This window comes from Halichoerus grypus, chromosome 6 (genome assembly GCF_964656455.1).
Source record: "Halichoerus grypus chromosome 6, mHalGry1.hap1.1, whole genome shotgun sequence".
Taxonomy (NCBI): Eukaryota; Metazoa; Chordata; class Mammalia; order Carnivora; family Phocidae; genus Halichoerus; species Halichoerus grypus.
Genome location: NC_135717.1, coordinates 163,176,446 through 163,201,867, shown reverse-complemented (window position 1 = coordinate 163,201,867; position 25,422 = coordinate 163,176,446). Strand labels below are relative to the sequence as shown.

Below are 25,422 nucleotides of genomic sequence, written 5' to 3'. Positions count from 1 at the left end.
GACTTCACAGATATATTCAGAACATTCCATCCCAAAGCAACAGAATACACATTCTTCTCTAGTGCCCATGGAACATTCTCCAGAATAGATCACATCCTAGGTCACAAATCAGGTCTCAACCAGTACCAAAAGATTGGGATCATTCCCTGCCTATTTTCAGACCACAATGCTTTGAAACTAGAACTCAATCACAAGAGGAAAGTCAGAAAGAACTCAAATACATGGAGGCTAAAGAGCATCCTACTAAAGAATGAATGGATCAACCAGGAAATTAAAGAAGAATTTTAAGAATTCATGGAAACCAATGAAAATGAAAACACAACTGTTCAAAATCTTTGGGATGCAGCAAAGGCAGTCCTAAGAGGAGAGTATATAGCAATACAAACCTTTCTCAAGGAACAAGAAAGGTCTCAAATACACAACCTAACCCTACACCTAAAGGAGCTGGAGAAAGAACAGCAAATAAAGCCTAAACCCAGCAGGAGAAGAGAATTAATAATGATCAGAGCAGAAATCAATGAAATAGAAACCAAAAGAACATTAGGACAGATTGACGAAACTAGGAGCTGGTTCTTTGAAAGAATTAACAAGATTGATAAACCCCTGGCCAGACTTATCAAAAAGAAAAGAGAAAGGACCCAAATAAATAAAATCATGAATGAAAGAAGAAAGATCACAACCAACACCAAAGAAATACAAATAATTATAAGAACATATTATGAGCAACTATATGCCAGCAAATTAGATAACCTGGAAGAAATGGATGCATTCCTAGAGATGTATCAATTACCAAAACTGAACCAGGAAGAAATAGAACACCTGAACAGACCTATAACCACTAAGGAAATTGAAGCAGTCATCAAAAATCTCCCAACAAGCAAAAGCCCAGGGCCAGATGACTTCCCAGGGGAATTCTACCAAACATTTAAAGAAGAATTAATACCTATTCTTCTGAAACTGTTCCAAAAAATGGAAATGGAAGGAAAACTTCCAAACTCGTTTTATGAGGCCACCATTACCTTGATCACAAAACCAGACAAAGACCCCATCAAAAAGGAGAATTACAGACCAATATCCTTGATGAACATGGATGCAAAAATTCTCACCAAAATACTAGCCAATAGGATCCAACAGTACATTAAAAGGATTATTCACCACGACCAAGTGGGATTTATCCCTGGGCTGCAAGGTTGGTTCAACATCCTCAAATCAATCAATGTGATACAATACATTAATAAAAGAAAGAACAAGAGCCATATGATCCTCTCAATAGACGCAGAAAAAGCATTTGACAAAGTACAGCATCCTTTCTTGATCAAAACTCTTCAGAGAATAGGGAAAGAGGGTACATACCTCAATATCATAAAAGCCATCTATGAAAAACCACAGCAAATACCATTCTCAATGGGGAAAAACTGAGAGCTTTCCCCCTAAGGTCAGGAAAGTGGCAGGGATGTCCACTATCACCACTGCTATTCAACATAGTATTGGAAGTCCTAGCCACAGCAATTAGACAACAAAAAGAAATAAAAGGCATCCAAATCGGCAAAGAAGAAGTCAAACTCTCACTCTTTGCAGATGATATGATACTTTATGTGGAAAACCCAAAAGACTCCACCCCAAAACTGCTAGAACTCAAACAGGAATTCAGTAAAGTGGCAGGATATAAAATCAATGCACAGAAATCAGTGGCATTCCTAAGCTGGTGCAACCACTCTGGAAAACAGTATGGAGGTTCCTCAAAAAGTTGAAAACAGAGCTACCATATGATCCAGCAATTGCACTACTGGGTATTTACCCCAAAGATACAAATGTAGGGATCCGAAGGGGTACGTGCACCCCGGTATTTATAGCAGCAATGTCCACAATAGCCAAACTGTGGAAAGAGCCAAGGTGTCCATCAACAGATGAATGGATAAAGAAGATGTGGTATATATATATAATGGAATATTATGCAGCCATCAAAAGGAATGAGATCTTGCCATTTGCAATGACGTGGATAGAACTGGAGGGTGTTACGCTGAGCGAAATAAGTCAATCAGAGAAAGACATGTATCATATGACCTCACTGATATGAGGAATTCTTAATCTCAGGAAACAAACTGAGGGTTGCTGCAGTGGGGGGGGGTGGGAGAGATGGGGTGGCTGGGTTATAGACATTGGGGAGGGTATGTGCTATGGTGAGCGCTGTGAATTGTGCAAGACTGTTGAATCACAGATCTGTACCTCTGAAACAAATAATGCAATATATGTTAAGAAAAAAAAAAAAAGAAGAAGATAGCAGAAGGGGAAGAATGAAGGGGGGGAAATCAGAGTGGGAGACGAACCATGAGAGACGATGGACTCTGAAAAACAAACTGAGGCTTCTAGAGGGGAGGGGGGTGGGAGGATGGGTTAGCCTGGTGATGGGTATTAAAGAGGGCATGTTCTGCATGGAGCACTGGGTGTTATGCACAAACAATGAATCATGGAACACTACATCAAAAACTAATGATGTAATGTATGGTGATTAACATAACAATAAAAATTTAAAAAAAAAGAAATCAGTGGCATTCCTATACACCAACAACAAGACAGAAGAAAGAGAAATTAAGGAGTCGATTCCATTTACAATTGCACCCAAAATCATAAGATACCTAGGAATAAATCTAACCAAAGAAGCAAAGAATCTATACTCAGAAAACTATAAAATACTCATGAAAGAAATTGAGGAAGACACAAAGAAATGGAAAAAGGTTCCATGCTCATGGATTGGAAGAACAAATATTGTGAAGATGTCAATGCTACCTAGAGCAATCTACACGTTCAATGCAATCCCTATCAAAATACCATCAACTTTTTTCAAAGAAATGGAGCAAATAATCCTAAAGTTTGTATGGAACCAGAAAAGACCCCGAATAGCCAGAGGAATGTTGAAAAAGAAAAGCAAAGCTGGTGGCATCACAATTCCGGACTTCAAGCTCTATTACAAAGCTGTCATCATCAAGACAGTATGGTACTGGCACAAAAACAGACACACAGATCAATGTAACAGAATAGAGAGCCCAGAAATGGACCCTCAACTCTATGGTCAACTAATCTTCGACAAAGCAGGAAAGAAGGTCCAATGGAAAAAAGACAGTCTCTTTTGGACAGACACATGCAGAAGAATGAAACTGGACCATTTCCTTACACCACACAAAAAAATAGACTCCAAATGGTTGAAAGACCTCAATGTGAGACAGGAGTCCATCAAAATCCTAAAGGAGAACACAGGCAGCAACCTCTTCGACCTCAGCTGCAGCAACTTCTTCCTAGAAACATCACCAAAGGCAAGGGAAGCAAGGGCAAAAATGAACTATTGGGACTTCATCAACATAAAAAGCTTTTGCACAGCAAAAGAAACAGTCAACAAAACCAAAGACAACTGACAGAATGGGAGAAGATATTTGCAAATGACATATCAGATAAAGGGCTAGTATCCAAAATCTATAAAGAACTTATCAAACTCAACACCCAAAGAACAAATGATCCAATCAAGAAATGGGCAGAAGACATGAACAGACATTTTTCCAAAGAAGACATCCAAATGGCCAACAGACACATGAAAAAGTGCTCAACATTGCTCAGCATCAGGGAAATCCAAATCAAAACCTCAATGAGATACCACCTCACACCAATCAGAATGGCTAAAATTAACAAGTCAGGAAACAACAGATGTTGGCGGGGATGTGGAGAAAGGGGAATCCTCCTACACTGTTGGTGGGAATGCAAGCTGGTGCAGCCATTCTGGAAAACAGTAAGGAGGTTCCTCAAAAAGTTGAAAATAGAGCTACCATATGATCCAGCAATTGCACTACTGGGTATTTACCCCAAAGATACAAATGTAGGGATCTGAAGGGGTACGTGCATCCCGATGTTTATAGCAGCAATGTCCACAATAGCCAAACTGTGGAAAGAGCCAAGATGTCCATCGACAGATGAATGGATAAAGAAGATGTGGTATATATATACAATGGAATATTTTGCAGCCATCAGAAGAATGAAATCTTGCCATTCGCAACGACGTGGATGGAACTGGAGGGTATTATGCTGAGTGAAATAAGTCAATCAGAGAAAGACATGTATCATATGACCTCACTGATATGAGGAATTCTTAATCTCAGGAAACAAACTGAGGGTTGCTGGAGTGGGGGGTGGGGTGGGAGGGATGGGGTGACTGGGTGATAGACACTGGGGAGGGTATGTGCTCTGGTAAGCGCTGTGAATTGTGCAAGACTGTTGAATCTCAGATCTGTACCTCTGAAACAAATAATGCAATATATGTTAAGAAAAAAAAAAAAGAAGAAGATAGCAGGAGGGGAAGAATGAAGGAGGGGAAATCGGAGGGGGAGACGAACCATGAGAGACTATGGACTCTGAGAAACAAACTGAGGGTTCTGGGGGGGGGATGGGTTAGCTTGGTGATGGGTATTAAAGAGGGCACGTACTGCATGGAACACTGGGTGTTATACACAAACAATGAATCATGGAACACTACATCAAAAAGTAATGATGTAATGTATGGTGATTAACATAACATAATAAAAAAAAGTTTACATTTAAACCATGCAAAGAAAGAACAAGTTGCAGATCATAGCTCCACAAGAACCCTTTAAAGAAGAACAAATGGAGGGACGCCTGGGTGGCTCAGTCGGTTAAGCGGCTGCCTTCGGCCCAGGTCATGATCCCAGGGTCCTGGGATCGAGTCCCACATCGGGCTCCTTGCTCAGCAGGGAACCTGCTTCTCCCACTCTCTCCGTCTGCTTGTGCTCTCTCTGTCAAATAAATAAAATCTTTAAAAAAAAAAAAAAGAACAAATGGAAATACCCCATGGGCTCCATTCGTATACTTTACATATAAAATATTTATTATATATTATACAAGCAACCTATCCTGAGTATTCACCACACAGCAGACACTGTGCTTACATACACAGCACATGGTTAGAAGTACAGGCTCTGAGCCAGAGTACCTCAGCTCAAGTCCCTCTCTACCCCTCAAAGCTGTGTGACCTTGGGTGAGTAAGGGAACTTGGTTTCTTTTTATTTAGTAAGAATAACAGGAATAACTACTTCATTGTGGTAACAGTAAATGAATAATCTAGTGTTTGGCATAGAGCAAATGCTTTGTGAATGTTAGCTAAAACTATAACTGTCATATCATTTAATTCCTACGATTACCCTGCAAGTACTCAGGACACTAGGACTCATGGAGGGAAAGCCTTTGCTAAACCCGTCACTAAACCAGGTTGTCTAGCTCCTGAGTCTGTGCTCTTAACTACTGTGACCACTACTTTGTGTGCTAAGCATTGCCCTGCGCTCCTTCCACTGCCCTATTTCCCTAGCCTCCACCCCAGCCCAGGAAGTGCATTTCGGAAAACACCCTTCCAGTGATTGAACTTACTCAGTTTTCCAAAAAGAATCTCCAATACTCTTCGGAGGACAGGAAAACAGTCTTTAGGGAAAAAAACATTACTAATCAATACAGACAACATCAACTTGCCTCTCTGATTTCTTCAAACAGTTTGATGGCATGTTCATACTCGGGAGGCTCAGCATTCAGTTCTGACTCCAGGACGTCCCAGAAGGCCTGGTGGACAATGTGCTTCACTCGACTGGCTAAGCTACAGAAAGGAAATGAATTGCTTTTCAAAATAAGCATTATTTTTCCTGATTATAAAAGAAATGTGCTCATTGTAGAAATCTTAGAAAATGCAGGAAAAAAACAGAATAAAAATGGCCCAAAATCTCATTTTTAATCTTTTGACATATTTCTCTGGTTCAATGCATTGTTTTAATATAGTTGAGGATAACCAGTAGGTATATTATATACTCGTTTCATTTAATATTCTGTCCTGAGTTTCCCCTAGATTTTAAAAATGCTTTCTTGCTATAGCTTTCAGTAAGTTCATAAAATTCTGTCTTAAGGAGATGCCATAATTTACCCAGCTACTCTTTAGATCTTTAGACTGGTTCTAGATTTTGGGAATGAGATGGCAAAGTAGCTTTTTCCTCAACAGCTGAAGTTTCATTGCACAGAATAGAACAGATTAGCCCCAAGGAGACATGCATGTGAACTGCTGCCAATTGCAGTTGAGATGTCCCATTTAAAATTAGCTGGACCAAACTGCTGAAATAGGAACCTTGCTAGCAAGAGCTCACAATAGAGTAGGTGGCCACTTTGCTTCGCCGCTTATGTCAATGCCCTAAAATAGGTGCACATTTAAATACACACCCCTACTGACCTCCTACATTTGGCAACAGTTTTAAGAAAAGCACATATTTCCCTGCACTGTACTTATGAGTCTCCATCCCCTAAAGGTCATACATCTCTCCCAGGCAGAGGCCATAACTACTTCTTCTTCTAAGTACCTGCCACTGTACCTAGCACACTACCTGGCATACAGTGAGTATTTGATGAATGCATGGTGAATGAATTAATAATTTGATAGTTAAGTACATCTAATTTTTCTTTTTGGAATATAAATAGCTAAACATACAATAATGCTATGAGAAATTAAAATTAGCTTTCTGAGGGGTATGAGTTAAAATTGTTTCTGTAACTGCAAATGCTATATTCTACTCAGCAACTTTAAATGTTAAAACTTACTCTGGTTGCCTGACTAGTTTCATTCAACATAAATGCTATTTCCAAAGTTGACCCTCCTGAGCAACTACAGAACAATTAGAAAGGCAAACGCTGCTGGCTTTCACTCTGGACTTTACAAGCCTCACATAGTTGGCTTGAACGGACCAACCAAGAAGGAGCTATAACAACTTTAGAGCTCCTGCAGGGATATCAGAGTTTAAATGTAAGTTCTCCTAAAGGCTGAAAGATACTTTTTAGCCTTTTAATCTTCTGGTGGATGGTGGGGAAGGATGAGATCAAACAAATCATTTACAGGCGTTCCTACTGGGTATCAGAAATTGGACATATTTTGCCAAGTCTTTTCCCCCCAAAACAAGACTTGGTTAAATATGAGAGTCAGTGATATTTTTAAAAGTAACAACTTGGCCATTTGTGGACAGTCATCTGAAAAATCAACAGGTCATAATATGCCATTTCATTTTTAAATAAAGGTAATTGTCCTAAGTTTGCATTTTGCTTTCCTTGCTCACATTTTCCAGCTATGGCAGAAAATGAAGGAAGGAAGCATTCCTATTTCCCATGTTATCAAAATACTTATGTTCAAGGCACTCAGATGCCCATGAGCATGCATTTGAAGTAAGCATTTTAGCCCCCATCATATCCTTGGGGAACATGAGGCTCAGAAATGGTCTCAGCAGAGCCAGGATTCAAACCCAGAGCCTATCTGATCCTAAAGTGCCTTCACTAATGCCTGTATTTGCAACTTTTGAATTTAAAGTATAAATACTTTCAAATTGTCTTTTGCTGTACTTCATAAAACACACTACTTTTAACTTCAAACATTCATTTTCGTTAGTCAGTCAAAAATGTTTATAAGGCATCCAATATGGCCAGACCCTATTTTAGGTACTGTGGTTACTATAGTAAAAAGAAAGTGTTTGCTCTCAAAAAGCTTATTTGTTAGCAGGGACAGGAAGACAAAAACAAAACACATTAAAAATAAATAAGGCAATTTCAGAAACATAAGGAAGAGAGAATAAAACAATGTGGTAGATAGTGATGGAGAGGGTGCTAACTTCACTGGTGGCTGAAGAAAGCTTCTCTAACACATTGCCCTTTGAGTTGAGACTTGAAGGAGGAACAAAAAATCAGCCGGTGAAAATCTAGGGGAACAACACTGAAAAAGCAGAAAGAAGAAGGACAAAGTCCTTGAACAGGATTGAGCTGGTGTATTCCGGGGTCGGCAATGAAGCCAGGGTGGCTGAAGCATAGCAAGCAGGAGGGAAAGGAGTAAGAGACATGGTCTTGGAAGTAGGGCCTTGCTGCCATACTAAAGGGTTTGAGTTCTTATTCTAAGTGTAATAGAAAAACCATTGAAGGATTTTAGGCAAAGAAATAGGGATCTATTCTGATTAACCCTTTAGAAAGATCATTCTGGCTACCATGTGGATATGGAGGATGGATTATGGGGAGCTAAGGATCCTGTGAGACAGGGCAACTAGTTAGGACTTAAAGAGTCGAGGTCAGAGATGACGGTGGCCTGGCCTAGGAGCGTAGCAGTAGAGCCGGTATAAAGGATTATGGTGAAATGCAGTTACCATAGAAAACCAAACAGATATACCTATTTTGGCCAGTAATCTTAAAAAATATTAATGATTATTATGAAAAATAACCCCAGGAGCAGGAGGACTATGATCCACATTTCGAAGAAGGAAAATTATTATGTCTGCTACTTTCCTGCCTTAAAACAAATAAACACAAAAGCTCTAAATAGAATCAAATATTATATTTTGTCTTACTTGATAGAGGAAATGCCTCTGGATTTATAAATGACACTGTGAGGTTGAAGATTCAATGCCATTATTCGTGAGCTAACTTTGCCTGTAAAGATGAGTTATCTGTAGTTATGGCCTCAAGCCTTTTCTCCTCTTTGTCCCAGGGGATTTATGAGCCACCAAAGTTAGAGAGGCTGAGGTAGGATATAAGGGCATGGCTCTAACTAGAGGTCCTTGGGTTGGGGGCTTGGGGGGGTGTGTGAGGTTAACCGGGGTGCCCATGTAGTTGTGATTCCTACCTCCAGATGCTTCTGAATCACCTATTAGCACTTTGGCAGCTCCACTACATTTATTTATCTTTTACAACCTGAGTATCAGTTTTTAAGAAGTCAAGCTGCAGGGGCGCCTGGGTGGCTCAGTCGTTAAGCGTCTGCCTTCGGCCCAGGTCATGATCCCAGGGTCCTGGGATCAAGCCCCGCATCAGGTTCCCTGCTCGGTGGGAAGCCTGCTTCTCCCTTCCCCATTCCCCCTGCTTGTGTTCCCTCTCTGTCTCTCTCTCTCTGTCAAATAAATAAATAAAATCTTCAAAAAAAAAAAAAAAAAAGAAGTCGAGCTGCAAACATTTCTTGAGCATGTACTAAATGTCAGGTATTCTGCTAGGTAATGGGGATACAGTAGCAAACGATATAGACATAGTTCCTCCATTAATGGTGTTTTGGTCACATGGGAAAGACAGACACTGAACATAAAATTATAAGCCCTCCTAACAAAAAGGAGGTAGGGGGGCAACAGGAGTCTTTAGGAAGGGGATTTAATGTAATCTAGTACGCTCAGGAATGTCAGGAAAAGCTTCCCTCAGGAAGTGACATATAAGCTGAGTTCTAAAGATTATGGGTAACATGTACCCTTGAGGAATGGTTTTAAAAACAAGTATAAGACCTTGCTAGAGAACTAACCAACGTTTACTCCCGGTGGCTATTATACAAGACTTCTAGGAATCAGTGTGAACGTGTGTATGTGCGAGACTCTGCAGCTCAGTTTACACATAACAAACACCTCTGGGTTACCTGTTCTCAGGGAAGGCGTCTTGTTTCAATTGAAAGTTCTCATTTACAGCAATTTCGTGAGCAAGTGTCATGTTTGATAAGTTCCTTGCTGCAGCCATCACTTCGTCAAATGTTACAACCCTGGGAGGGCTTGTTGCTGAAACAAAAACAAAATGCAGTTCATGTCATGGAGGAAAAGCTGTCATCCAATGAAGCCTCCTGATGCAGACTGAATTTACGTTATTCTAACATATATATATTCAGGGTTTTACAAATAAGAAGAATACATACTAAATTAGGTAGACTTCCCTGCTTACTACTTAAGACTTCAAAAATTCAAGAACTCCTTTGGTAGTTTCAGTTACTGTATTGATAATAAATTCTCAAATGTTTTAGAGACTATCTTATTAGTATAAGCTATTATAAGTTATTTTTATTAAATCACCTCATATTTTAGTACCTATTGATATCTGCATTTATTACACATACTATGCAGGAACTTGATAAAGACTACTTTTATTCTGTAATTCGTAACTCATTAATTTAAGCAGACTCAAGATGAAATAATTGATTTTTTAAAACTATAACTTCTAAAAGTATAGGCAGTAGAGCATAATGTTTAGGTTTGATTCCAATTTTTTCCAATTGGTAGATATTATTTGACTTCACTAAGGCATAACTTACCTCCTCAGGGCTGTCTTTAGGTGATTAAATAAGATAACTGAAGAAGAACAAAGTAAGAATTTCATAAATGTAGATAATTAAAATAAAATCTGGTAAGCTGGATAACCTACTCAGTAGGAAGTAGTACATAAAGAATTATTCTACTTACTTCTAAAGATTATTCTAAAAAATTATTCTAATAAACCATGTCTTTTAAAAATTACTATTGGAACTCTTAGCTTCAATTAATTAAAAATCACTACCTCAAACAACAGTACTGACTGGCAATATTTTGCTACCTAAAATACTTTCTCAAAGAAGCAGAGGAGAAGGAGGAGGAAGAGGAAGACCATGTGGAGGAGGAGGGGGAGGAAGAGGAAAAAATGGTGATACACGGAATTAGTAAAACCCCTCTTTAGGATGCCTGCATACCCTGTTAGAGGAGCCTCATATATAATATAAAGAGTGAGAAAAAGCACAGAAAGCTAGGTGGCTGCTAGTAAATTCTTTTCTCAATTCTCTGTCCCATTAAGATTCTTTTTAAAAATGTCTGTACCCTTGGGTCCAATAATCCAATTATATCCAAAGGAATTCCTGGAAAGGCTTAATGCACCAAGATGTTCATAAAGCACTATTTGTAACAGCAAAAAAAAAAAAGAGGAAATTAACTCAATGTTCAATGATAAATCAATGGTTAAATAAATTTATGGTATATTCATTTGATGAGGTAGTTTTAGTGTTTTAAAAGTATGTTATATCATCTGTAAATGTTTTAGTTATAATTCTTTTTTTTAAGATCTGTTTATTTATTTGAGAGGGGGGAGGGGCAGAGGGAGAGAGAGAATCCAGAAGCAGACTCCCTGCTGAGCATGGAGCCCAATGTGGGGCTTGATCCCAGGATCCTGAGATCATGACCTGAGCTGAAATCAAGAGTTGGCCGCTTAAATGACTGAGCCACCCAGGCACCCCATGTTTTAGTTATAATTCTAAGTGAAAAGAGTCTACACATATATACACACACATATGTCTATGTGAAGAATGAATATGACAAAGTGCCACCAGCTGTCATCTTTGGGTGATACTAGGGGCAAAATTTTCTTTTCTTTATACTTATGTACTTTCCAAATTTTTAAAAATGAGACTGTATAAATTTAAAATAAACACAAATGAACAAACGTTTTTGAAGTGGGCATTTGATTATATTAGACATTAGTTGCTTCTTTCTGCATTTGCTTTATCTGTTTAAGGTGTTATATTTCCTATGCAAAATGTCAATTAAAAAGCTAAAAAAAGACAAACACACTTGCTCTACACACCTCTAGCTTCCATACTCAAGGGAAAAGATATCTCCCCACTATGGCCACTTTTTTAACTTTCTCACACCCCTAGTGTAGTAATTCTCCTCGTGGGCACTTTTGTGGGGTGATTTGCACAACAGGTTTTGAAATCAGCAGGAAGCCCTTTACATTATTTCACTTCCTGCCTGTCCCTTGAATTGGGGCAAGTTTCCTTCCATGTAAATCAGCAATGATCAGAAAAGACCAATTTGAACTTATCCTTGAATGTCGCCCAAGAAGTGATCTCAAGAGGGAGTGGCTTTCCACTACTGGAGAGAAAAGACAGGTTGGGTTTGGGAACCTGATTTATAATCAAACCAAAACAGATCAGAGACAGTAATGAAAATAAAAATGGGCAGGTTGTATACCTTTAGCGGCCACTTACTCCTGCCCTTGCAGTGCTACTACGGTACATCTAGAAAGGAGGGGGAGTCTCTACTCTGCTCTCATTCATTTATGAGTTTTCAAATCTAACACACATGTCTAGAAGCAACAGCCCCCCGCCCCCCCCCCCCCAACGCCTGCTCCCCTGTCAGCTTACAAGCAGGAGAGCTGGATTTGCTGGAAGAGTCGCTTGTAAAGCTCTGCCTGGAGCACTCATAGTCACTGAGTGAAGCCATGCTTTCGGAAAACCGGGAAGAGTCTGAATCGCTTGGCTGGTCCTCGCCCACACACTGCTTCTCACCATTGAAGGGCATCTTGTGTCACTCACGTGTGGGCAGAGATAGTGCCTGCATAGACAAACAGACCTGCATCAACGCTCTGTGGTACTTCCACCAGCATCGCAGATGCTTCTTCCAGTGTAGACAGTTTTGCCCACAGGGGTCACAGTGTTGAAAGGCCCCAGAAGATAACCTCGTCTTTCCCATAGCAGCCAGGCTATTACCAGGCCTTCAAGACTGCCTTCCAGAAAAGAGACTCCAGAGCCCTAAGTGTGAACTCGCTCAGGACATACACAGTGTGAATGTGGAACAGCTCTCAGCAATAACAGATCCTTTAAAAATGAGCAGAAGACACACAGTCTCTCTCTTCCTGGGTTTCTAAAACATGGAAGGTAAGAATAAGAGGGTGGGGCCCTGAGGCTGGACTGCCTAGGTTAGAAGCTCATGCTGTCTTTGCCAAGTGACCTTGGGAAAGTCACTAACCCACCCACCTTGAGTAAAACTGGGCTGAAAGACTAAACTTACAGAGTTGCTTGAAGATTAAATAGGATTAACCTTATTAAAGTGCTTAGCACTCAAATGTTAGTTATTATTACTGTTCCTATGGCTTTGTTTTAAATAAACTATTTTTGAAATCAGCCTCTTTAGTTCCTTCTGAGCCTCTTGGGGAAAGGAGAAGACTAAAATCTCTGGCTGGCAAGTCTTCAGGTTCTTCTCCATTTTCCTGTGAACTGCCATGATATAAAGACTAAAGCCTGACCCTGGGTTTGCACTTGACAGCTGACTTGGTACCCACTACTACCCGATGAACAGGCACCAAAGATCCTGATTCATGAGTGAAGGAGACAGCCTCTGAGGGACGAGGGGACTTACCATGCCATAAAACCAGTCCCTTGACTCTATCTACAGCCAGTGCTGTATCTGGGACATCAGACTGCCTCTCAGGTAAGAGCAGGGCACTTGGGCCCAGTCACCCCCTAGAAAGGAGATCCTGGGCACATAGGATGCCCCAGCCTGAGCCCAGGAGCCTCAGCCAAGGCCCAGGAGGGAGCTGGCTCTGATATGTATGGTGTTAGCTGACACTAAGGGGAACCTGGCCCCGAGGAGGAAGGCACCTCAAGTCCTGAATAGACAATAATGATAGTAAGGGTTCACTGAATCTCTTTAAACCTGAACCAGCCCGTGCAATGAGGTATACAGAGCTTTTAAAGCTACAAAAACTTGAAAACACAGCCACGCATAGTATGTCTGGAAATCCTGCAGTTTTTTCAATGATTCCTTTCATATTTATTGAGTGCCTACTATGCAGCAGCACCAGGAAAGGTTAACAGTGAACAAAAGAGACAGCGCCCTACTCTCATGGGTCTCAAGTCCAGTTACCCACAACTGTGTGTGCTGGAGGCTAGAAGATGAGAAAAGGAGAAACAAGGCATTGCTGGGGAAGCACAAGAAAGGAGAGACCAGGTGAGACTATGGGGGAATCTAGCCTTTGTTGAGAGAAATGGTGCCATTTTTTATCCGTTGGGTGGTAACAGAGACAAGGATGAACCTCAGAGGGACTTTAATTAAAGGTAAATGCCTAAGGGCATTTGCCCCGGCCTCACCTAAACAACCCTCTTCAGTCCTGCCAATTGTACACCTTCCTGGGCCTACCACTTTCATAAACAGAAAACCACTAACTCAGAGGCTGCCTTTGCAAGGAATCCAGTGAAGCTGCCAGGAAGCTACCATGTAGAGAGGTCTGCCTTGTCCTAGACTCCCAAGCCAACCACACAGGCTATATATAAAATAGCCCTGAACCCCTGCAACCTCAGTGGGGAAATAACCTCCTTCATCACATACAAACTAGTTTCTACTTGAGCTTTAACTCCCATCTGCTGAGGGGAAGGGAACAGAGGACAGAAGAAAAGGGTCTGCTCTAACTCTTTCACTTCCATCAAACCCCAATCCTAAATGGAATACTTACTCTTCCGTCTAGATTTCTCTCTCTCTCTTTGCCAACATTTTACGTCTCACTGATGGCATTTCTTGAAAATGCTACCTTCCTCAGGAAGCCTTTACTCCCTGGCCAGAGTGAATGACACTCTTCTTTCTACATCTGCAGCACATGTCCTATATCCCCACCATAGAGCTGAGTCCCTTGTACAGTTATTTCCTTCCCATGGCTACTTCTGACTCTCCTTAATAAGGCAGGGACTGTCTTGTCCATTGCCAGTGTTAAGTACGTGACAAGTATTCATTTAGTGCCAGCTGAATCGGAATCACTGAATCCCATTTGGTACAGCTTCAACCAGAACATTCGCAAACTGAAATCAGTACACACTTACAGGCCTGGTACTGCCAAAGTTAATGCTCTGGAGCAGAGAACCTACCACTTAAACCTACTTTATTAGGTTTAAGACTCAATATTCCCTGGTCCTGATCACACTCTTATTTGAATATTTTAAACTTTATTTCCATTTTATTATTTTTTTCCCATCATTCCACCATAACAACTGTGCTCTGTATGCTCTGCTCTTAATTTTTCTTCACTTTGGCTGTTTTTCCAAGTAAAGGTGAATAAAAGCTTTCATCCATTGGAATTTATGAACTAGGTTAATAGTTATAACTGTCCATTTCATTTTTCTACTCCAGCTGAACAGCACACTTTGTAGGTTCCTTAATTGTGTTTAACAAGGCAGCAAAGTACAAAGATTTAAAAATAAAAAGATGTAGGTTAGGAGTTAGAAGGCTAGAGTCTGAGGCCTGAATCTGTCATTAATTTGCTATGTGACTTTATGCACATCACATCGGCTCGCTTCACCTCATTTTTCTGAGCAGGTTGGGCCAGCTATAAGGTCCCTTTCAGCTAGGAATTGCTAAAATTCTATAAACCCAGAGTTCCATGAGGCTTCACTAGAAGTTCTGAGAAATTAAATGTGCTCATGGCAGACATACTTAATAATGTGCAACTATGCTTCCTTCCAAAAATTCACTGGAAGTAGAGTTTCTGGCACAGGGAATGCAACAGAAAATGTGAAAGCTTCAAAATGTTTAGACACTCTTGTTTGGATGGTAGAAGCCTCCATAGCACAACTGGGCTTTAGTGCATCCAAGGAGAAACTTTCCTTTGAAGCCCAAATGCCCATTATTATTCTATAAGGAAATTGCCTGTTTCCTCCTCTAGGCATACTAATAATACCCAATGCATAGGGTTGGTGTGGGACAACATTTAGTCAATATATGTAGAGTGCTTGGAACAGTATCTGACAGAAAAAACAGGATATAGATGATTGCTATTATTAGTATTATTTGCATTTTTTCTTGTTATTATCATTTCAGGCATTAAAAACTCTAGAAGGGAGAACTGTTTTATCCCAAGATGATAAAAGCATATTCCCCTACAGATAAACAAGACTGCTAGTTAACCTACGACAGAGCTCTTGCACTTGTCTGAGATACTAAAGCTGAAAGCAAAAGGCCCATTCCAGTGCAAATGGTCTTCTGTAAGCTCATTCACATCTGTTCTTACTTTTCTTGGTCTCGGGTTTCCATATAAGTCATCTGGGGACAAAGCTACTTGACTCAAAAGGCACTGAGGGTAATTAGATGGCTTTAAAAACTATTTTGGATTCTCTCTTAGAATAGTGATAATAAAACCAGTCTATTTCTTTAAGAAAGGTAATGCTTCTCATACTGACAAACTTAGACCCACTTAACTTTCACCACTGCCAATCACAAGCAAACCACACAACTTTTAAGAAACACCACATCTCATCCTACCTGGAGGATTTACTACTGGCCAAAGATAAAGTCAAAGGTGAAAACAGTGGATAACTCCAAGCAAAGCCTCCAACACACAGTGGGTCTCCTTATTCAAGGAGAATAATCACATTCTTACTACATTCTTTCTCATTTAATTAAGTTCAATATTATATAATTTCTTCCAAGACCAATGACTGGGATGCAGCTGACACTTAAACATTTACTGTTGAATGAATGGCAATATGATCATTGACATTTTAGAGATGAGGAAATGTACAGGGACCCCAAAGGGGATAGTTCTGTGTCCCACGACAGATAGAAGGGAAATGGGTTTTTTTAATTTGCTAGTTGACTCCTTAGCCTGTGTCCACACTACCAACTTTACTTCTTTATTTCCTTTTCATAGCAAACTCATCTGCAAATGGTCCAGCACAGATTCAGGATTAGAAAGATCCACCAATGACAATGTACCTGTCCACGAAGCAGTAAGAACACTGGCTCTGGAATCAGGTGGACTGGGTTCTTGATCCTGACTCTTGGTATTTACTGACTAGAGAGAGGGAACTTAGCTATTTGTAAAATGGGGCTAATAATAGTATCTACCTCATAGAATTGTTGTGAAGATTAACTGAAATAGTCTATGTAAAGTACTTAAGCTCCTAGTAAGTGCTTGACAGGTTGTCAACTATTATTTTCTTACTAAAAGAAATTATGATTTCCAAACATGTCAATGTCATAAAAACAAAGAAAGGCTGAGGACATGTTCCAGATGAAAAGAGACTTGACAACTGAGTGCAACAGATGATCCCTGACTGAATCCTATACCAAAGGGGGAAAAAATGCTATTATTGGATCAATTAACAGCACTGTTACAAACTTTACTGTCTGTATTACAATGTTAAATTTACTAAAGTTGATAAATGTACTGTGACTACATATTAGGAATAAAGGGCCATGATGTATGCAACTTTCTCTCAACTAATTTAATGAGAAAAAGAAAAAACAATAAGGCATATGGAGCAAAATGTTAACAGATGAATATGAGTAAAAGGTAGACAATAAGGAGTTCTTTGTAGTGTTCTTACAACCCTTTCTGTAAGTTTGAAATTATTTCCAAGCAAAAGATTAAAAGAGAAGTACTAAACCAAAACTTCAAGTCTAATTCAGAACAGTCGGGCTCCTGTAATTTTTAGATTTTGATTGTTCCCACTGTTGGGATAGCTTAGATACTGTTCTATTACAAAAGCTCTTCTAGACAGTCTGGCTTGTCCCAATGTCCTTCTTGAACAGTGTCTAGAGAATAAAACAGGAAATAGGCCAGAGCCCTTCAGAAGAGGCACAATAAATCATCCCTTTTAAGAGTTCATCTCCAGGTGGTTTCCCTTTTCTTAAGAAGTTTCCTGGCAGGGACACCTGGGTGGCTCAGTCGTTAAGCGTCTGCCTTCGGCTCAGGTCATGACCCCAGGGTCCTGGGATCGGGTCCCACATCGGGCTCCTTGCTGAGCAAGGAGCCTGCTTCTCCCTCTGCCTGCCTCTGTCTCTCTCTCTCTGATAAATAAATAAAATCTTAAAAAAAAAGAAAAGTTTCCTGGCAATGGTTTATATTCCTCTGTGATTTGGCCTCTGCCTACACCATCCCGTATCACTCTTCCCCTAACCCTTCCTGCTACGGACACAATGGCTTTCTTCAGTTTCCTCAGATATGCCAAACTTCTTACTTTGGAGCACTTGCACCTGCTATTCTCTCCTGTAGCATGTTCTTCTCCCTGATCTCCATGGGATGGGCTCCTTGTTGTCATTCAGGTTTGAAATTAAACATTACAACTTCAAAGTGACATTCCCTGATATCCTCACTCCATCTAAATTAGCCATCTAGAGCTGAGAACACTTCCTGGGATAGAGGGGGAGCCAGAGGAGTCTCACTGAAGAACAAATTAAGCCACACTCCTATTCATATTACAATTTGGGGCTTCCTTCTCTCCTGCCTCACTCACATTGCTCATATTCCCATTATGCAGTCACTTAAAGTACTATAGTTGCTCATTACATATCTGCCTCCCCACTAAATTTTAAGCTGCTTGCAGGAAGGACTATGTCTCTCTCCCCTTTCCAATTCCCAGTGCCTGCCTCAACACATTTCCCAGGCACCTATAATTCAAACTAGCAAAGACTCAGAGTTCCAGAGCTTAAAGAAATGTTTACATTGTGTCTTTCCACTTTCTTAATGCTCACTGATAGTAAATAATAACAATTAGAGCTAATAGTTACTGTGTGCTTATTATATCCCAGCCCCCATAAGTGCTGTAAGTGTTTTATCTCCTTGAATCTTTATCATAACCTTGTTAGCTGAGGTATTGCTATTATCCCCATTTTACAGATGAGAACCTGAGGCTCAGAGAGGTTAAATTACTTGCCCTAGGGTTCACAGCAGTGGCAGAAGCACAACCGAAATCCAGGCCATGGATCCCTATAGCCCATGCTTTCTACCACTCTAGGATGGCTGGAGAAAATTTGGTGTGCTGCTCATTCTTTCCACTCTCAGTCTGCCAAATCAATCTACCCAACACCACGTGGATACTTGCATATGTGGTAATAAGCTGACCTTACCCCGGGGTGGCAGCTCAAAGTGCTATACCGTGAAGGGCATCACTGAAAGAGTCTATTGTCCAAAATAATTCTCAACCACCCCACTAGAGTAAATGAAAATCCTCTATCAGGGAGCCATTCTTTAAGTACTGCAAAATCCCTAGTTAAAACCCACATATTATCAGAAGTCTTAACTGCTTACAACTAATATAAAAAACATTTTGAGGTGAATTATTCAGATTTTCCAGCAGTGCTCTGGACAAGGAATGGAGCCCAACCAGTTAAAGTTGGGTCGTGGAAATGAGAAATTTCAAGAGCTATCTAGTGGATGTCATCCTTGAAGACCAGGTCAAGGTCATATGCAAAGACAAGCATTCACATATGTGTAGTAAAGGGCAAGGAGTCAGAAGAATAAGACCGGGCTCTGAAGGAAAAAAAAAATTGTAGATGGTGTGGAAAATTGCCATCTTCTGCAAATGCTGCTTTAGAACCAGTCCCAAACAGCAGTGCTAAAAAGTTATTCATATGCAGCAAGGCATAAACCACAGAGCAGAGAGAGGTTCCTGCTCCATTCAGCTAGAGAATACGGGTCTTCATCAAATTAGAGCCAACAAAGAGCTAGATAAAAGCCAACAAGCCAGGCATTGTCTAAGAAAGCAGATGTTCATGCAACACGTAACATTACAGCATCAGGGAGAAGGATTTCTAGGCACTTTTCACACTTGGAAACACTTCTCCTCCCACCCCTGGCTGGCCATTTTAATACCTGTGCTTCCTCCTCTGGGGGCCTCAACCCCTCACAGAATGGCACTGAAGCTGCTTCCACACATGACTGGGTATCTTCAGCCCTGGGCCACTTCAAGCGAGGCAACCCACGGGCTGCCAGAGTGATGTATGAAATCCCTGGAGGCAAGAGGACAAGGCAGGCAGGGAGCCACCTAAAGTGGGAACCACTGCGATAACCTACCTCATTCTGATCGGCAGGTGGCAAAGAGCAGGGTCTCTGGCTGGGCTGGAGGCCATGAGACCACAGGGATCTTGGGGGCGGAGGGGCCCACTGGGGACAAGGACAACTTGCCTGGTTTCTCAAGGTTAAAATAACAGGACAACCACCTAAGACAATTATTTCCCAAACTTCAGTCATTTGGCTACCACTGTTGACGCCTGTTTCCACATCTCCATCCTCATCTCTACCCTAATTTATCAATCACTTCTATCTTGACTAGATTTTTGCATTTAAATACATTTATTTTAAAAGGAAACTTTATATCATTGTGAAATTGCTTGTTTAATGGTTTTTCCCAATACTAACGAAAACGCAGAGCCCTGTTCGTCCTCGTGCCATCTCCAATCTGCGCTGTTCACCCAGTGGTGCCATCCAGCGGCGCGGCTTTGGGAAGCACAAGCCATCTCCGAGAGGCCAGAGGTTCGAGCCCGGGGCCTGACCGGCATCTCCCGCCTCGTCGCCTGACAGTCGGCTCGAGGGGAGGCACCGGGAGTCTGCACAGCCCCCCTCCCGCCGCCCCTCCCCTCCAGCAGCACGTTTCCTGTCAAAACAAACCCTTGGGGGAGGGGACGGCGGAGGCCGAGCCGAGTGCCAGGGAAACCCCGGCAACAAACCCCCAACACACGCTTCGCGCCGCGCCCGGCCCCCACCGTGGCCCCGCTCGCCCACCCGCGCTGGACGGGGGTCGCAGGCGAGAGGGGGCCCCCACCCGGAGCCCGGCTGGTGGGAAGCCTTTCGCAGCGCTGTCGCTGGCATGGGGCCAGCAGGACGTAAACAGTAGCCAAGCGGCCGCAACCCCGCCGCCTCCGGGACCCGAAGCCCGCGGCTATGCTAACACCCGCGGCGGCCACTCGGTGCCCGCGCCCCGCTCCCACGCGGGACGCCGGTTCGAGGTCAAACAAGGGGATGGGGGGAGCAAGAAGCGGGGCTTTAACGCCCCTGGCACCGGAGTCCCAGGACAGAGTTCCGAGGTGGGTCGGGGGAGGCCCTCGGGCTGCCCTGGGGCGAGGTGTCCGGGTCCACTGACCCGGGCCGGTCACCTCACAGCCGGCGACCCCCTCGCCCTGATGGATACGCACCGGGTCCCGCGCAGAGACAGGAGGAGGAGAAAGGCGACTGAGTGAGCCTGGGTCAGGGGTCTCTGGGTGTCCCCTCACCGAGCACCGCACAAGCACCTCGAAAACTCACCAGTCCAACAACCCCCAACCTCCGGGTCTTCCCCGCCCCCCCCCCCGCTCCCGCCCCACGCGGTATTTAAAGGGCCGGGAGGGACTCTGAGGAGACAACCACGGCGGAGCAGTGTAACCGGCGAGCGGGGGAAGACGGCCCGCGGGAGAGGAGGAAATCCAGGTAACTTCATGCTCCGATCGCAGAGCTCTGACACATCTGACCTACTACAGAGCAGTTTTCCTCATGTTTGATGAAAGAGGCCGAGAAGCGCTTGGATTGACGTTGTTCTGCATGCGAGAGGAAATCGCCCCCCCCCGTGGGTTTCGAGTGGTGCGGTCCGGGGACTGCTAGGGGCGGGGAGAAAAGTGTTTACGGAACTGGGGCAGCAGTGCCGCTGGGAGCGCCCGGCGTTGGAGGCGGGGCTGTCGGGCGCTGGGGGGCGGAGCCGAGTGAGGAGGGGGTGTCCGGGGGGTCTGGGGCGGAGCGGGAGCGTTGGGGGCGGGGCGAGGCTGCTTGCGGGTCCATTTGTGGCGGGGTTGGTGGAGCGCGGGCCTGGCTTGGGCTTCCGGGGCGCACCACGGTGGATAATGGTACAAGCTCCCCGGCTGCGGGTGGAACTTCTACTACTGGAACACCCCTCATCTAGGCGGGGCGATCCAAATTGGGTGCCCACTATCACGCCGTCCGCACAGACACTCACAACCCAACAGACAACGGGGCAGGTGCGTTCCCACGTGCGCCAGCAACCAACCTTGTCACCTACATTTCTGTCTGCACCTCCACAGAAACACCGGCCCAGATTTGCATATGGCTGGACTGAAAGATTAGCTCCTGGGAGTCACACCCTCCCAGGTTGTCTGAAGACGTAAACTGTAAACTTCGTGTGCACGCAAAAGATAAAACCTCTCACTTCCTCTGAAGTTCTGGGCAGCACCTCTCTGCCGGAAAAGTTTCGACATTGGTTAATGTAAATAAGCAGCCCTAGCGCGGGTTCTGTTCAGCTCTTGTGGGTGTGTATCTTGTGGATGTACAGAAACACCATTCCCTAACCGCACACGTAAAAACCACTGTATCTTCTGTAAATTGGCATTATTTGGGAGAAAGTTTCATGCAGGAATGTTAAGTGAATTTTCTATAGGCTGAAGTATTTCTATTTCGTGCTGAAACCATGTCTGAACCGTGGAGGCAAAATTGGTTCTAGAATAAACCAGACAGGCAACATTTTAAAGGTGGATAGAAAGCCAGTCATCCTAGATGGAATAATTCAGATTGGGGTTCAACCCTGGCTCTGACATTAACTACCCAGCAGATCTTGGTCAATGGATAACCAATGATAACTACCTCATTGGGTTATGGTGAGGATGGAATGAGATAAAGCATCTGAAGTGCTTACAGCTGTACACAGTAAACACTAGTCAGTGTTAGTTATTGAAACTATCAGGCAAATCACTGAACAAACTTGGCTGCTGAGCTCTGTAAATTTGTATTTGTGTCTCCTTATGCCACTCTCCCCTCCCTTCTAAAATATACAACTTGATACAAATCAAAAGATTAAGGATAAAATGCTGTTGCCACCCATAGGTTCTTTCCTGTGAGCCTGCCCTGGTTTCTATTGTTTGTTGGAATCAGCAGTCAGGGTAACAGAAGCCTCCAATTTCAATTCTTGCCAAATAACAACCACCACTCAAAGGTCATCACCACCCTAAAAACTCCACAATAGAAGGATTAACCAAAAATATCCCCCCAACTTTTGGACACTGTGACAATGACACATTGCAGCTTTGCTTCTTTTTGTTAGCTTTATAGGCACTTGTTAAGTATTGTTTTTGTGTTATTACATAACTTGGAACAGGTGAGCATGAGTCAGGAAAGTTGTCCAGTCTACCTGGGTGACCAGCGGCCTGACCCTAGGCATGGCACTTATTTCAAAGCTCAAATATGTAACTCTCAAAACCACAAGGAAGCATTTTTTTTTTTTTTTCAAAGCAGATGAGTCAAGTTTCAGCATGTGCTGGGGTGAGAACCTTAAGGTGGAGGAAGTGGGGTAACATCAGTGACCAACGCTGGGGAGAGAAAATATCCTGGAAACACAATCAACTGTTACTTTGACATTAAATAACTTGCTATCTGGAAACCTTTTGGTCAATTACCTGACCAACCGCCCTCAGTCTGGCTTGTTTATAAAAAGCCACTTTGAAAAATATAGTACTATAAAAAATTAGGCAGTTCCCCTAAAAAATGAGCCTTGTATCACATTCTTGCTCAGAGAGCTCAGGCAGTCATAGAATAAAACCTTCCTTGCTCAGATTATGTTCATGACCTTTTGGGGGAAATGTCTAAAAGGCAAACTCTTTAGTAAGTAAGCTTTTTATTTATTTTCACACCTAATTTTTCTAACTTTCCTTTTTGAACCACTTAGAAAATTCACAGTAATGCAGTTTGCTTACTATAAATTATGCAACAGTCTAAATTTGTTCTATTGCCTTTGGCACATACATGACAAAGGGCTGATCAAAATTATTGCCAGGTGAAGAACTAGAAATACTTATTTTCTTTTTACACATCATAAATCTGAGTTTTAAATTATAATGAGCCCTTGAAAAAAATCAAAAGATCCCCTAATGGAATTTGAATATGGATTTGTAACCTCTCAACCATTTAACTTATATAGAGGAGCTGCATCTTGTGCTGATTTAGCACAGTATAAATTCAACTATATGGCCTCAGATGGGACAGGGTGCAGGGAGCACAACAGAATAACTTAAATACTGACAGTGATTTTGCCCCCTGTTCTCTCTATGGGAGTTGTGAGGCTTCTCTTCCTGAGTTGATCTCAGTTTCCAAGCTTCTGGTTACATTCCAAGCTTCTTACCAAGGGCTGGCTTCATGAGTATGCAAACTGAGCAGGTGCACAAGGCCCTACACTTGGAAGAGCCCTACACTCAGTTTAATGCTCTGCTGCTGCCATCTTGAAATTCTTCATAATTTTTCAATGAAGAGCCCACATTTTCATTTTGCACCGGACCTTGCAAATTATGTAGCTGGTCTTGATCTCACCACACAGAACATCAGTCTAGAGTTTAAAGGTGCTTATTTTCCCTTCACCTTTTCAAATCAATTATTTTATCTAGTGCTCAGTTGAAGAAACATAACCTGTTTCAATGCCATAGGCAAAAACAAACAAACAAACAAAACCAAAACATAAGTGGGTATATTCCAGGTCTTATGGCCCATCAAAGGACCTTTCAAAGATAATTTTGACTGCATGTGATTTTGACCTTATGTTCTCCCTTTGGAAATTAACCCCTCACATAAGATATGATTCCACTGTAGTGGAAAAATTGATTGCTTGGAATACCATCCCTTTTTCTCTCCCCTGTCCATCTTAAGGTGCTAGGAAGGGCTAAAAAGCAGCAAGGGTTGGGGGGAAAGGCAATAGAAAGTAGAAGGTAGAAAAAAAATTTCGCTAATATAAACTAGGTAATTGGTAACTAAATGTTCAAAATTTGACCACACCTTCTCATCAGCTTTTGCCATTCCTTTTCTTTTGGTCTTGAAGATAAAGGAGATTTAGATCACTGACCAGTTTTGACCATTTATCAAAATGTTGATGCTTGATCAAATTTCCAAAGCACAAGAAACAGTTTTCCCCTTGACTTCTCTGAACTGAATTAGCATAAAATTGGAGGTTACTTCTCATTTCAGTTGCCTATACCCTCACATCTAGACACAGACCCAGACCTACTCTCCTCACATACTAAAAGGAAAAATGTTTTTAGAACCCACCCATCCCCCTTTACCCTCCATGTGCCCCCTCCACTTACCAGGAAACCACTGTTGTCCCCTGGAAAGCAAAGAGAGTGATGACCAGGAGGGAAGACAAAGCTGGGCAGGAAGAGGGAGGGGCCAAGGAGAGGTGAAGCTCTAAGGAGCACCTATGAGAAACCAGAGAGGTGTTGGCACAGAGCCCTGATCAAGACAGTCACTGTCTTTACCCCACCTCTGAGCCAGCAGATGGTCATGTTCTAAATGCCTGCCCAGTCCGTCCAACCACAGATGAACATTTATGCCCTCACTTTAAAAATCCATTGGAATACCCAGTGGGGTACAGGAAGAACTTCTAAAATAAGAGGCAAAACCCAGAAGACATAAAGGAAAGATTTAAGAAATGTGACTCCTCAGATAGACTGTTTAACACAAAAGCATGAGTTATAGAACAATGATTGTGGGGTGATACCATTTCTGCTTAAGGGAGAGCTTGCATGAGAGAGAGCATATGTGTATATTGTATTTATAAAATGCATAGAAATGGACTAAAAAGTGACCCTCCAAACTGTTTCAGAGGTAGATTGGTCGATGTTCCTGATTTATTCTATATACATACCAATGGCTTATTTCTTTTCCAGTGAGAATGTATTCATTCATATATTACTCTGTAATTCACACTGCCATATGATGGTACTACTCTTACATTGTATGCCCTCTTAAATATACCTTCGTGTTGGTGGGCTAACACTACACAATAAATAGCTTTCCCATCTTCTTTTTGTTCATATTTTTAAAAGTCATGGTAACAAGTGGAACTTTTCATATAAACTATAGAAAGGAATAGATTTGCAAAAGATCCCTCACTATAGTATTTCAAAATTATTTCTGCTGTAAAAGTAAAAATGATCACTTTTTAGATTGTTCCTTTCAAGTCTAACTCTTAGACAATCCAGGTGCATGGAGTTTACTTTCATTTAAAATACATGTTGTGCCCCAACATGTGACCTCTAAGGGTTTTCTTCTTTTGATGATAAACTGGACAGGCATTCTTTCCCA

General features: G+C 42.1%; 1 protein-coding gene across 5 annotated transcripts in view; it reads right to left on the bottom strand.

Annotated features, from left to right (window-relative positions):
• The window catches only part of TCP11L2 (t-complex 11 like 2), a 47,695-nt gene extending 27,037 nt beyond the window's left edge, over window positions 1-20,658 (bottom strand). The window contains exons 1-4 of one of the 5 annotated variants that reach the window (XM_078076511.1): window positions 20,617-20,658; window positions 11,972-12,161; window positions 9,452-9,587; window positions 5,524-5,644 (exon numbers count right to left, since the gene is read on the bottom strand). In XM_078076511.1, the coding sequence (XP_077932637.1) occupies window positions 5,524-5,644; window positions 9,452-9,587; window positions 11,972-12,128 (414 nt within the window). In that variant the 5' untranslated portion in view covers window positions 12,129-12,161; window positions 20,617-20,658. Of the gene's footprint in view, window positions 1-5,523; window positions 5,645-9,451; window positions 9,588-11,971; window positions 12,162-19,188; window positions 19,342-19,734; window positions 19,934-20,507 lie in introns of those variants that run through there. The other 4 variants (XM_036083151.2, XM_078076513.1, XM_078076512.1 and 1 more) reach the window with 4 other exon arrangements.
• Window positions 20,659-25,422: the final 4,764 nt, after the last annotated feature.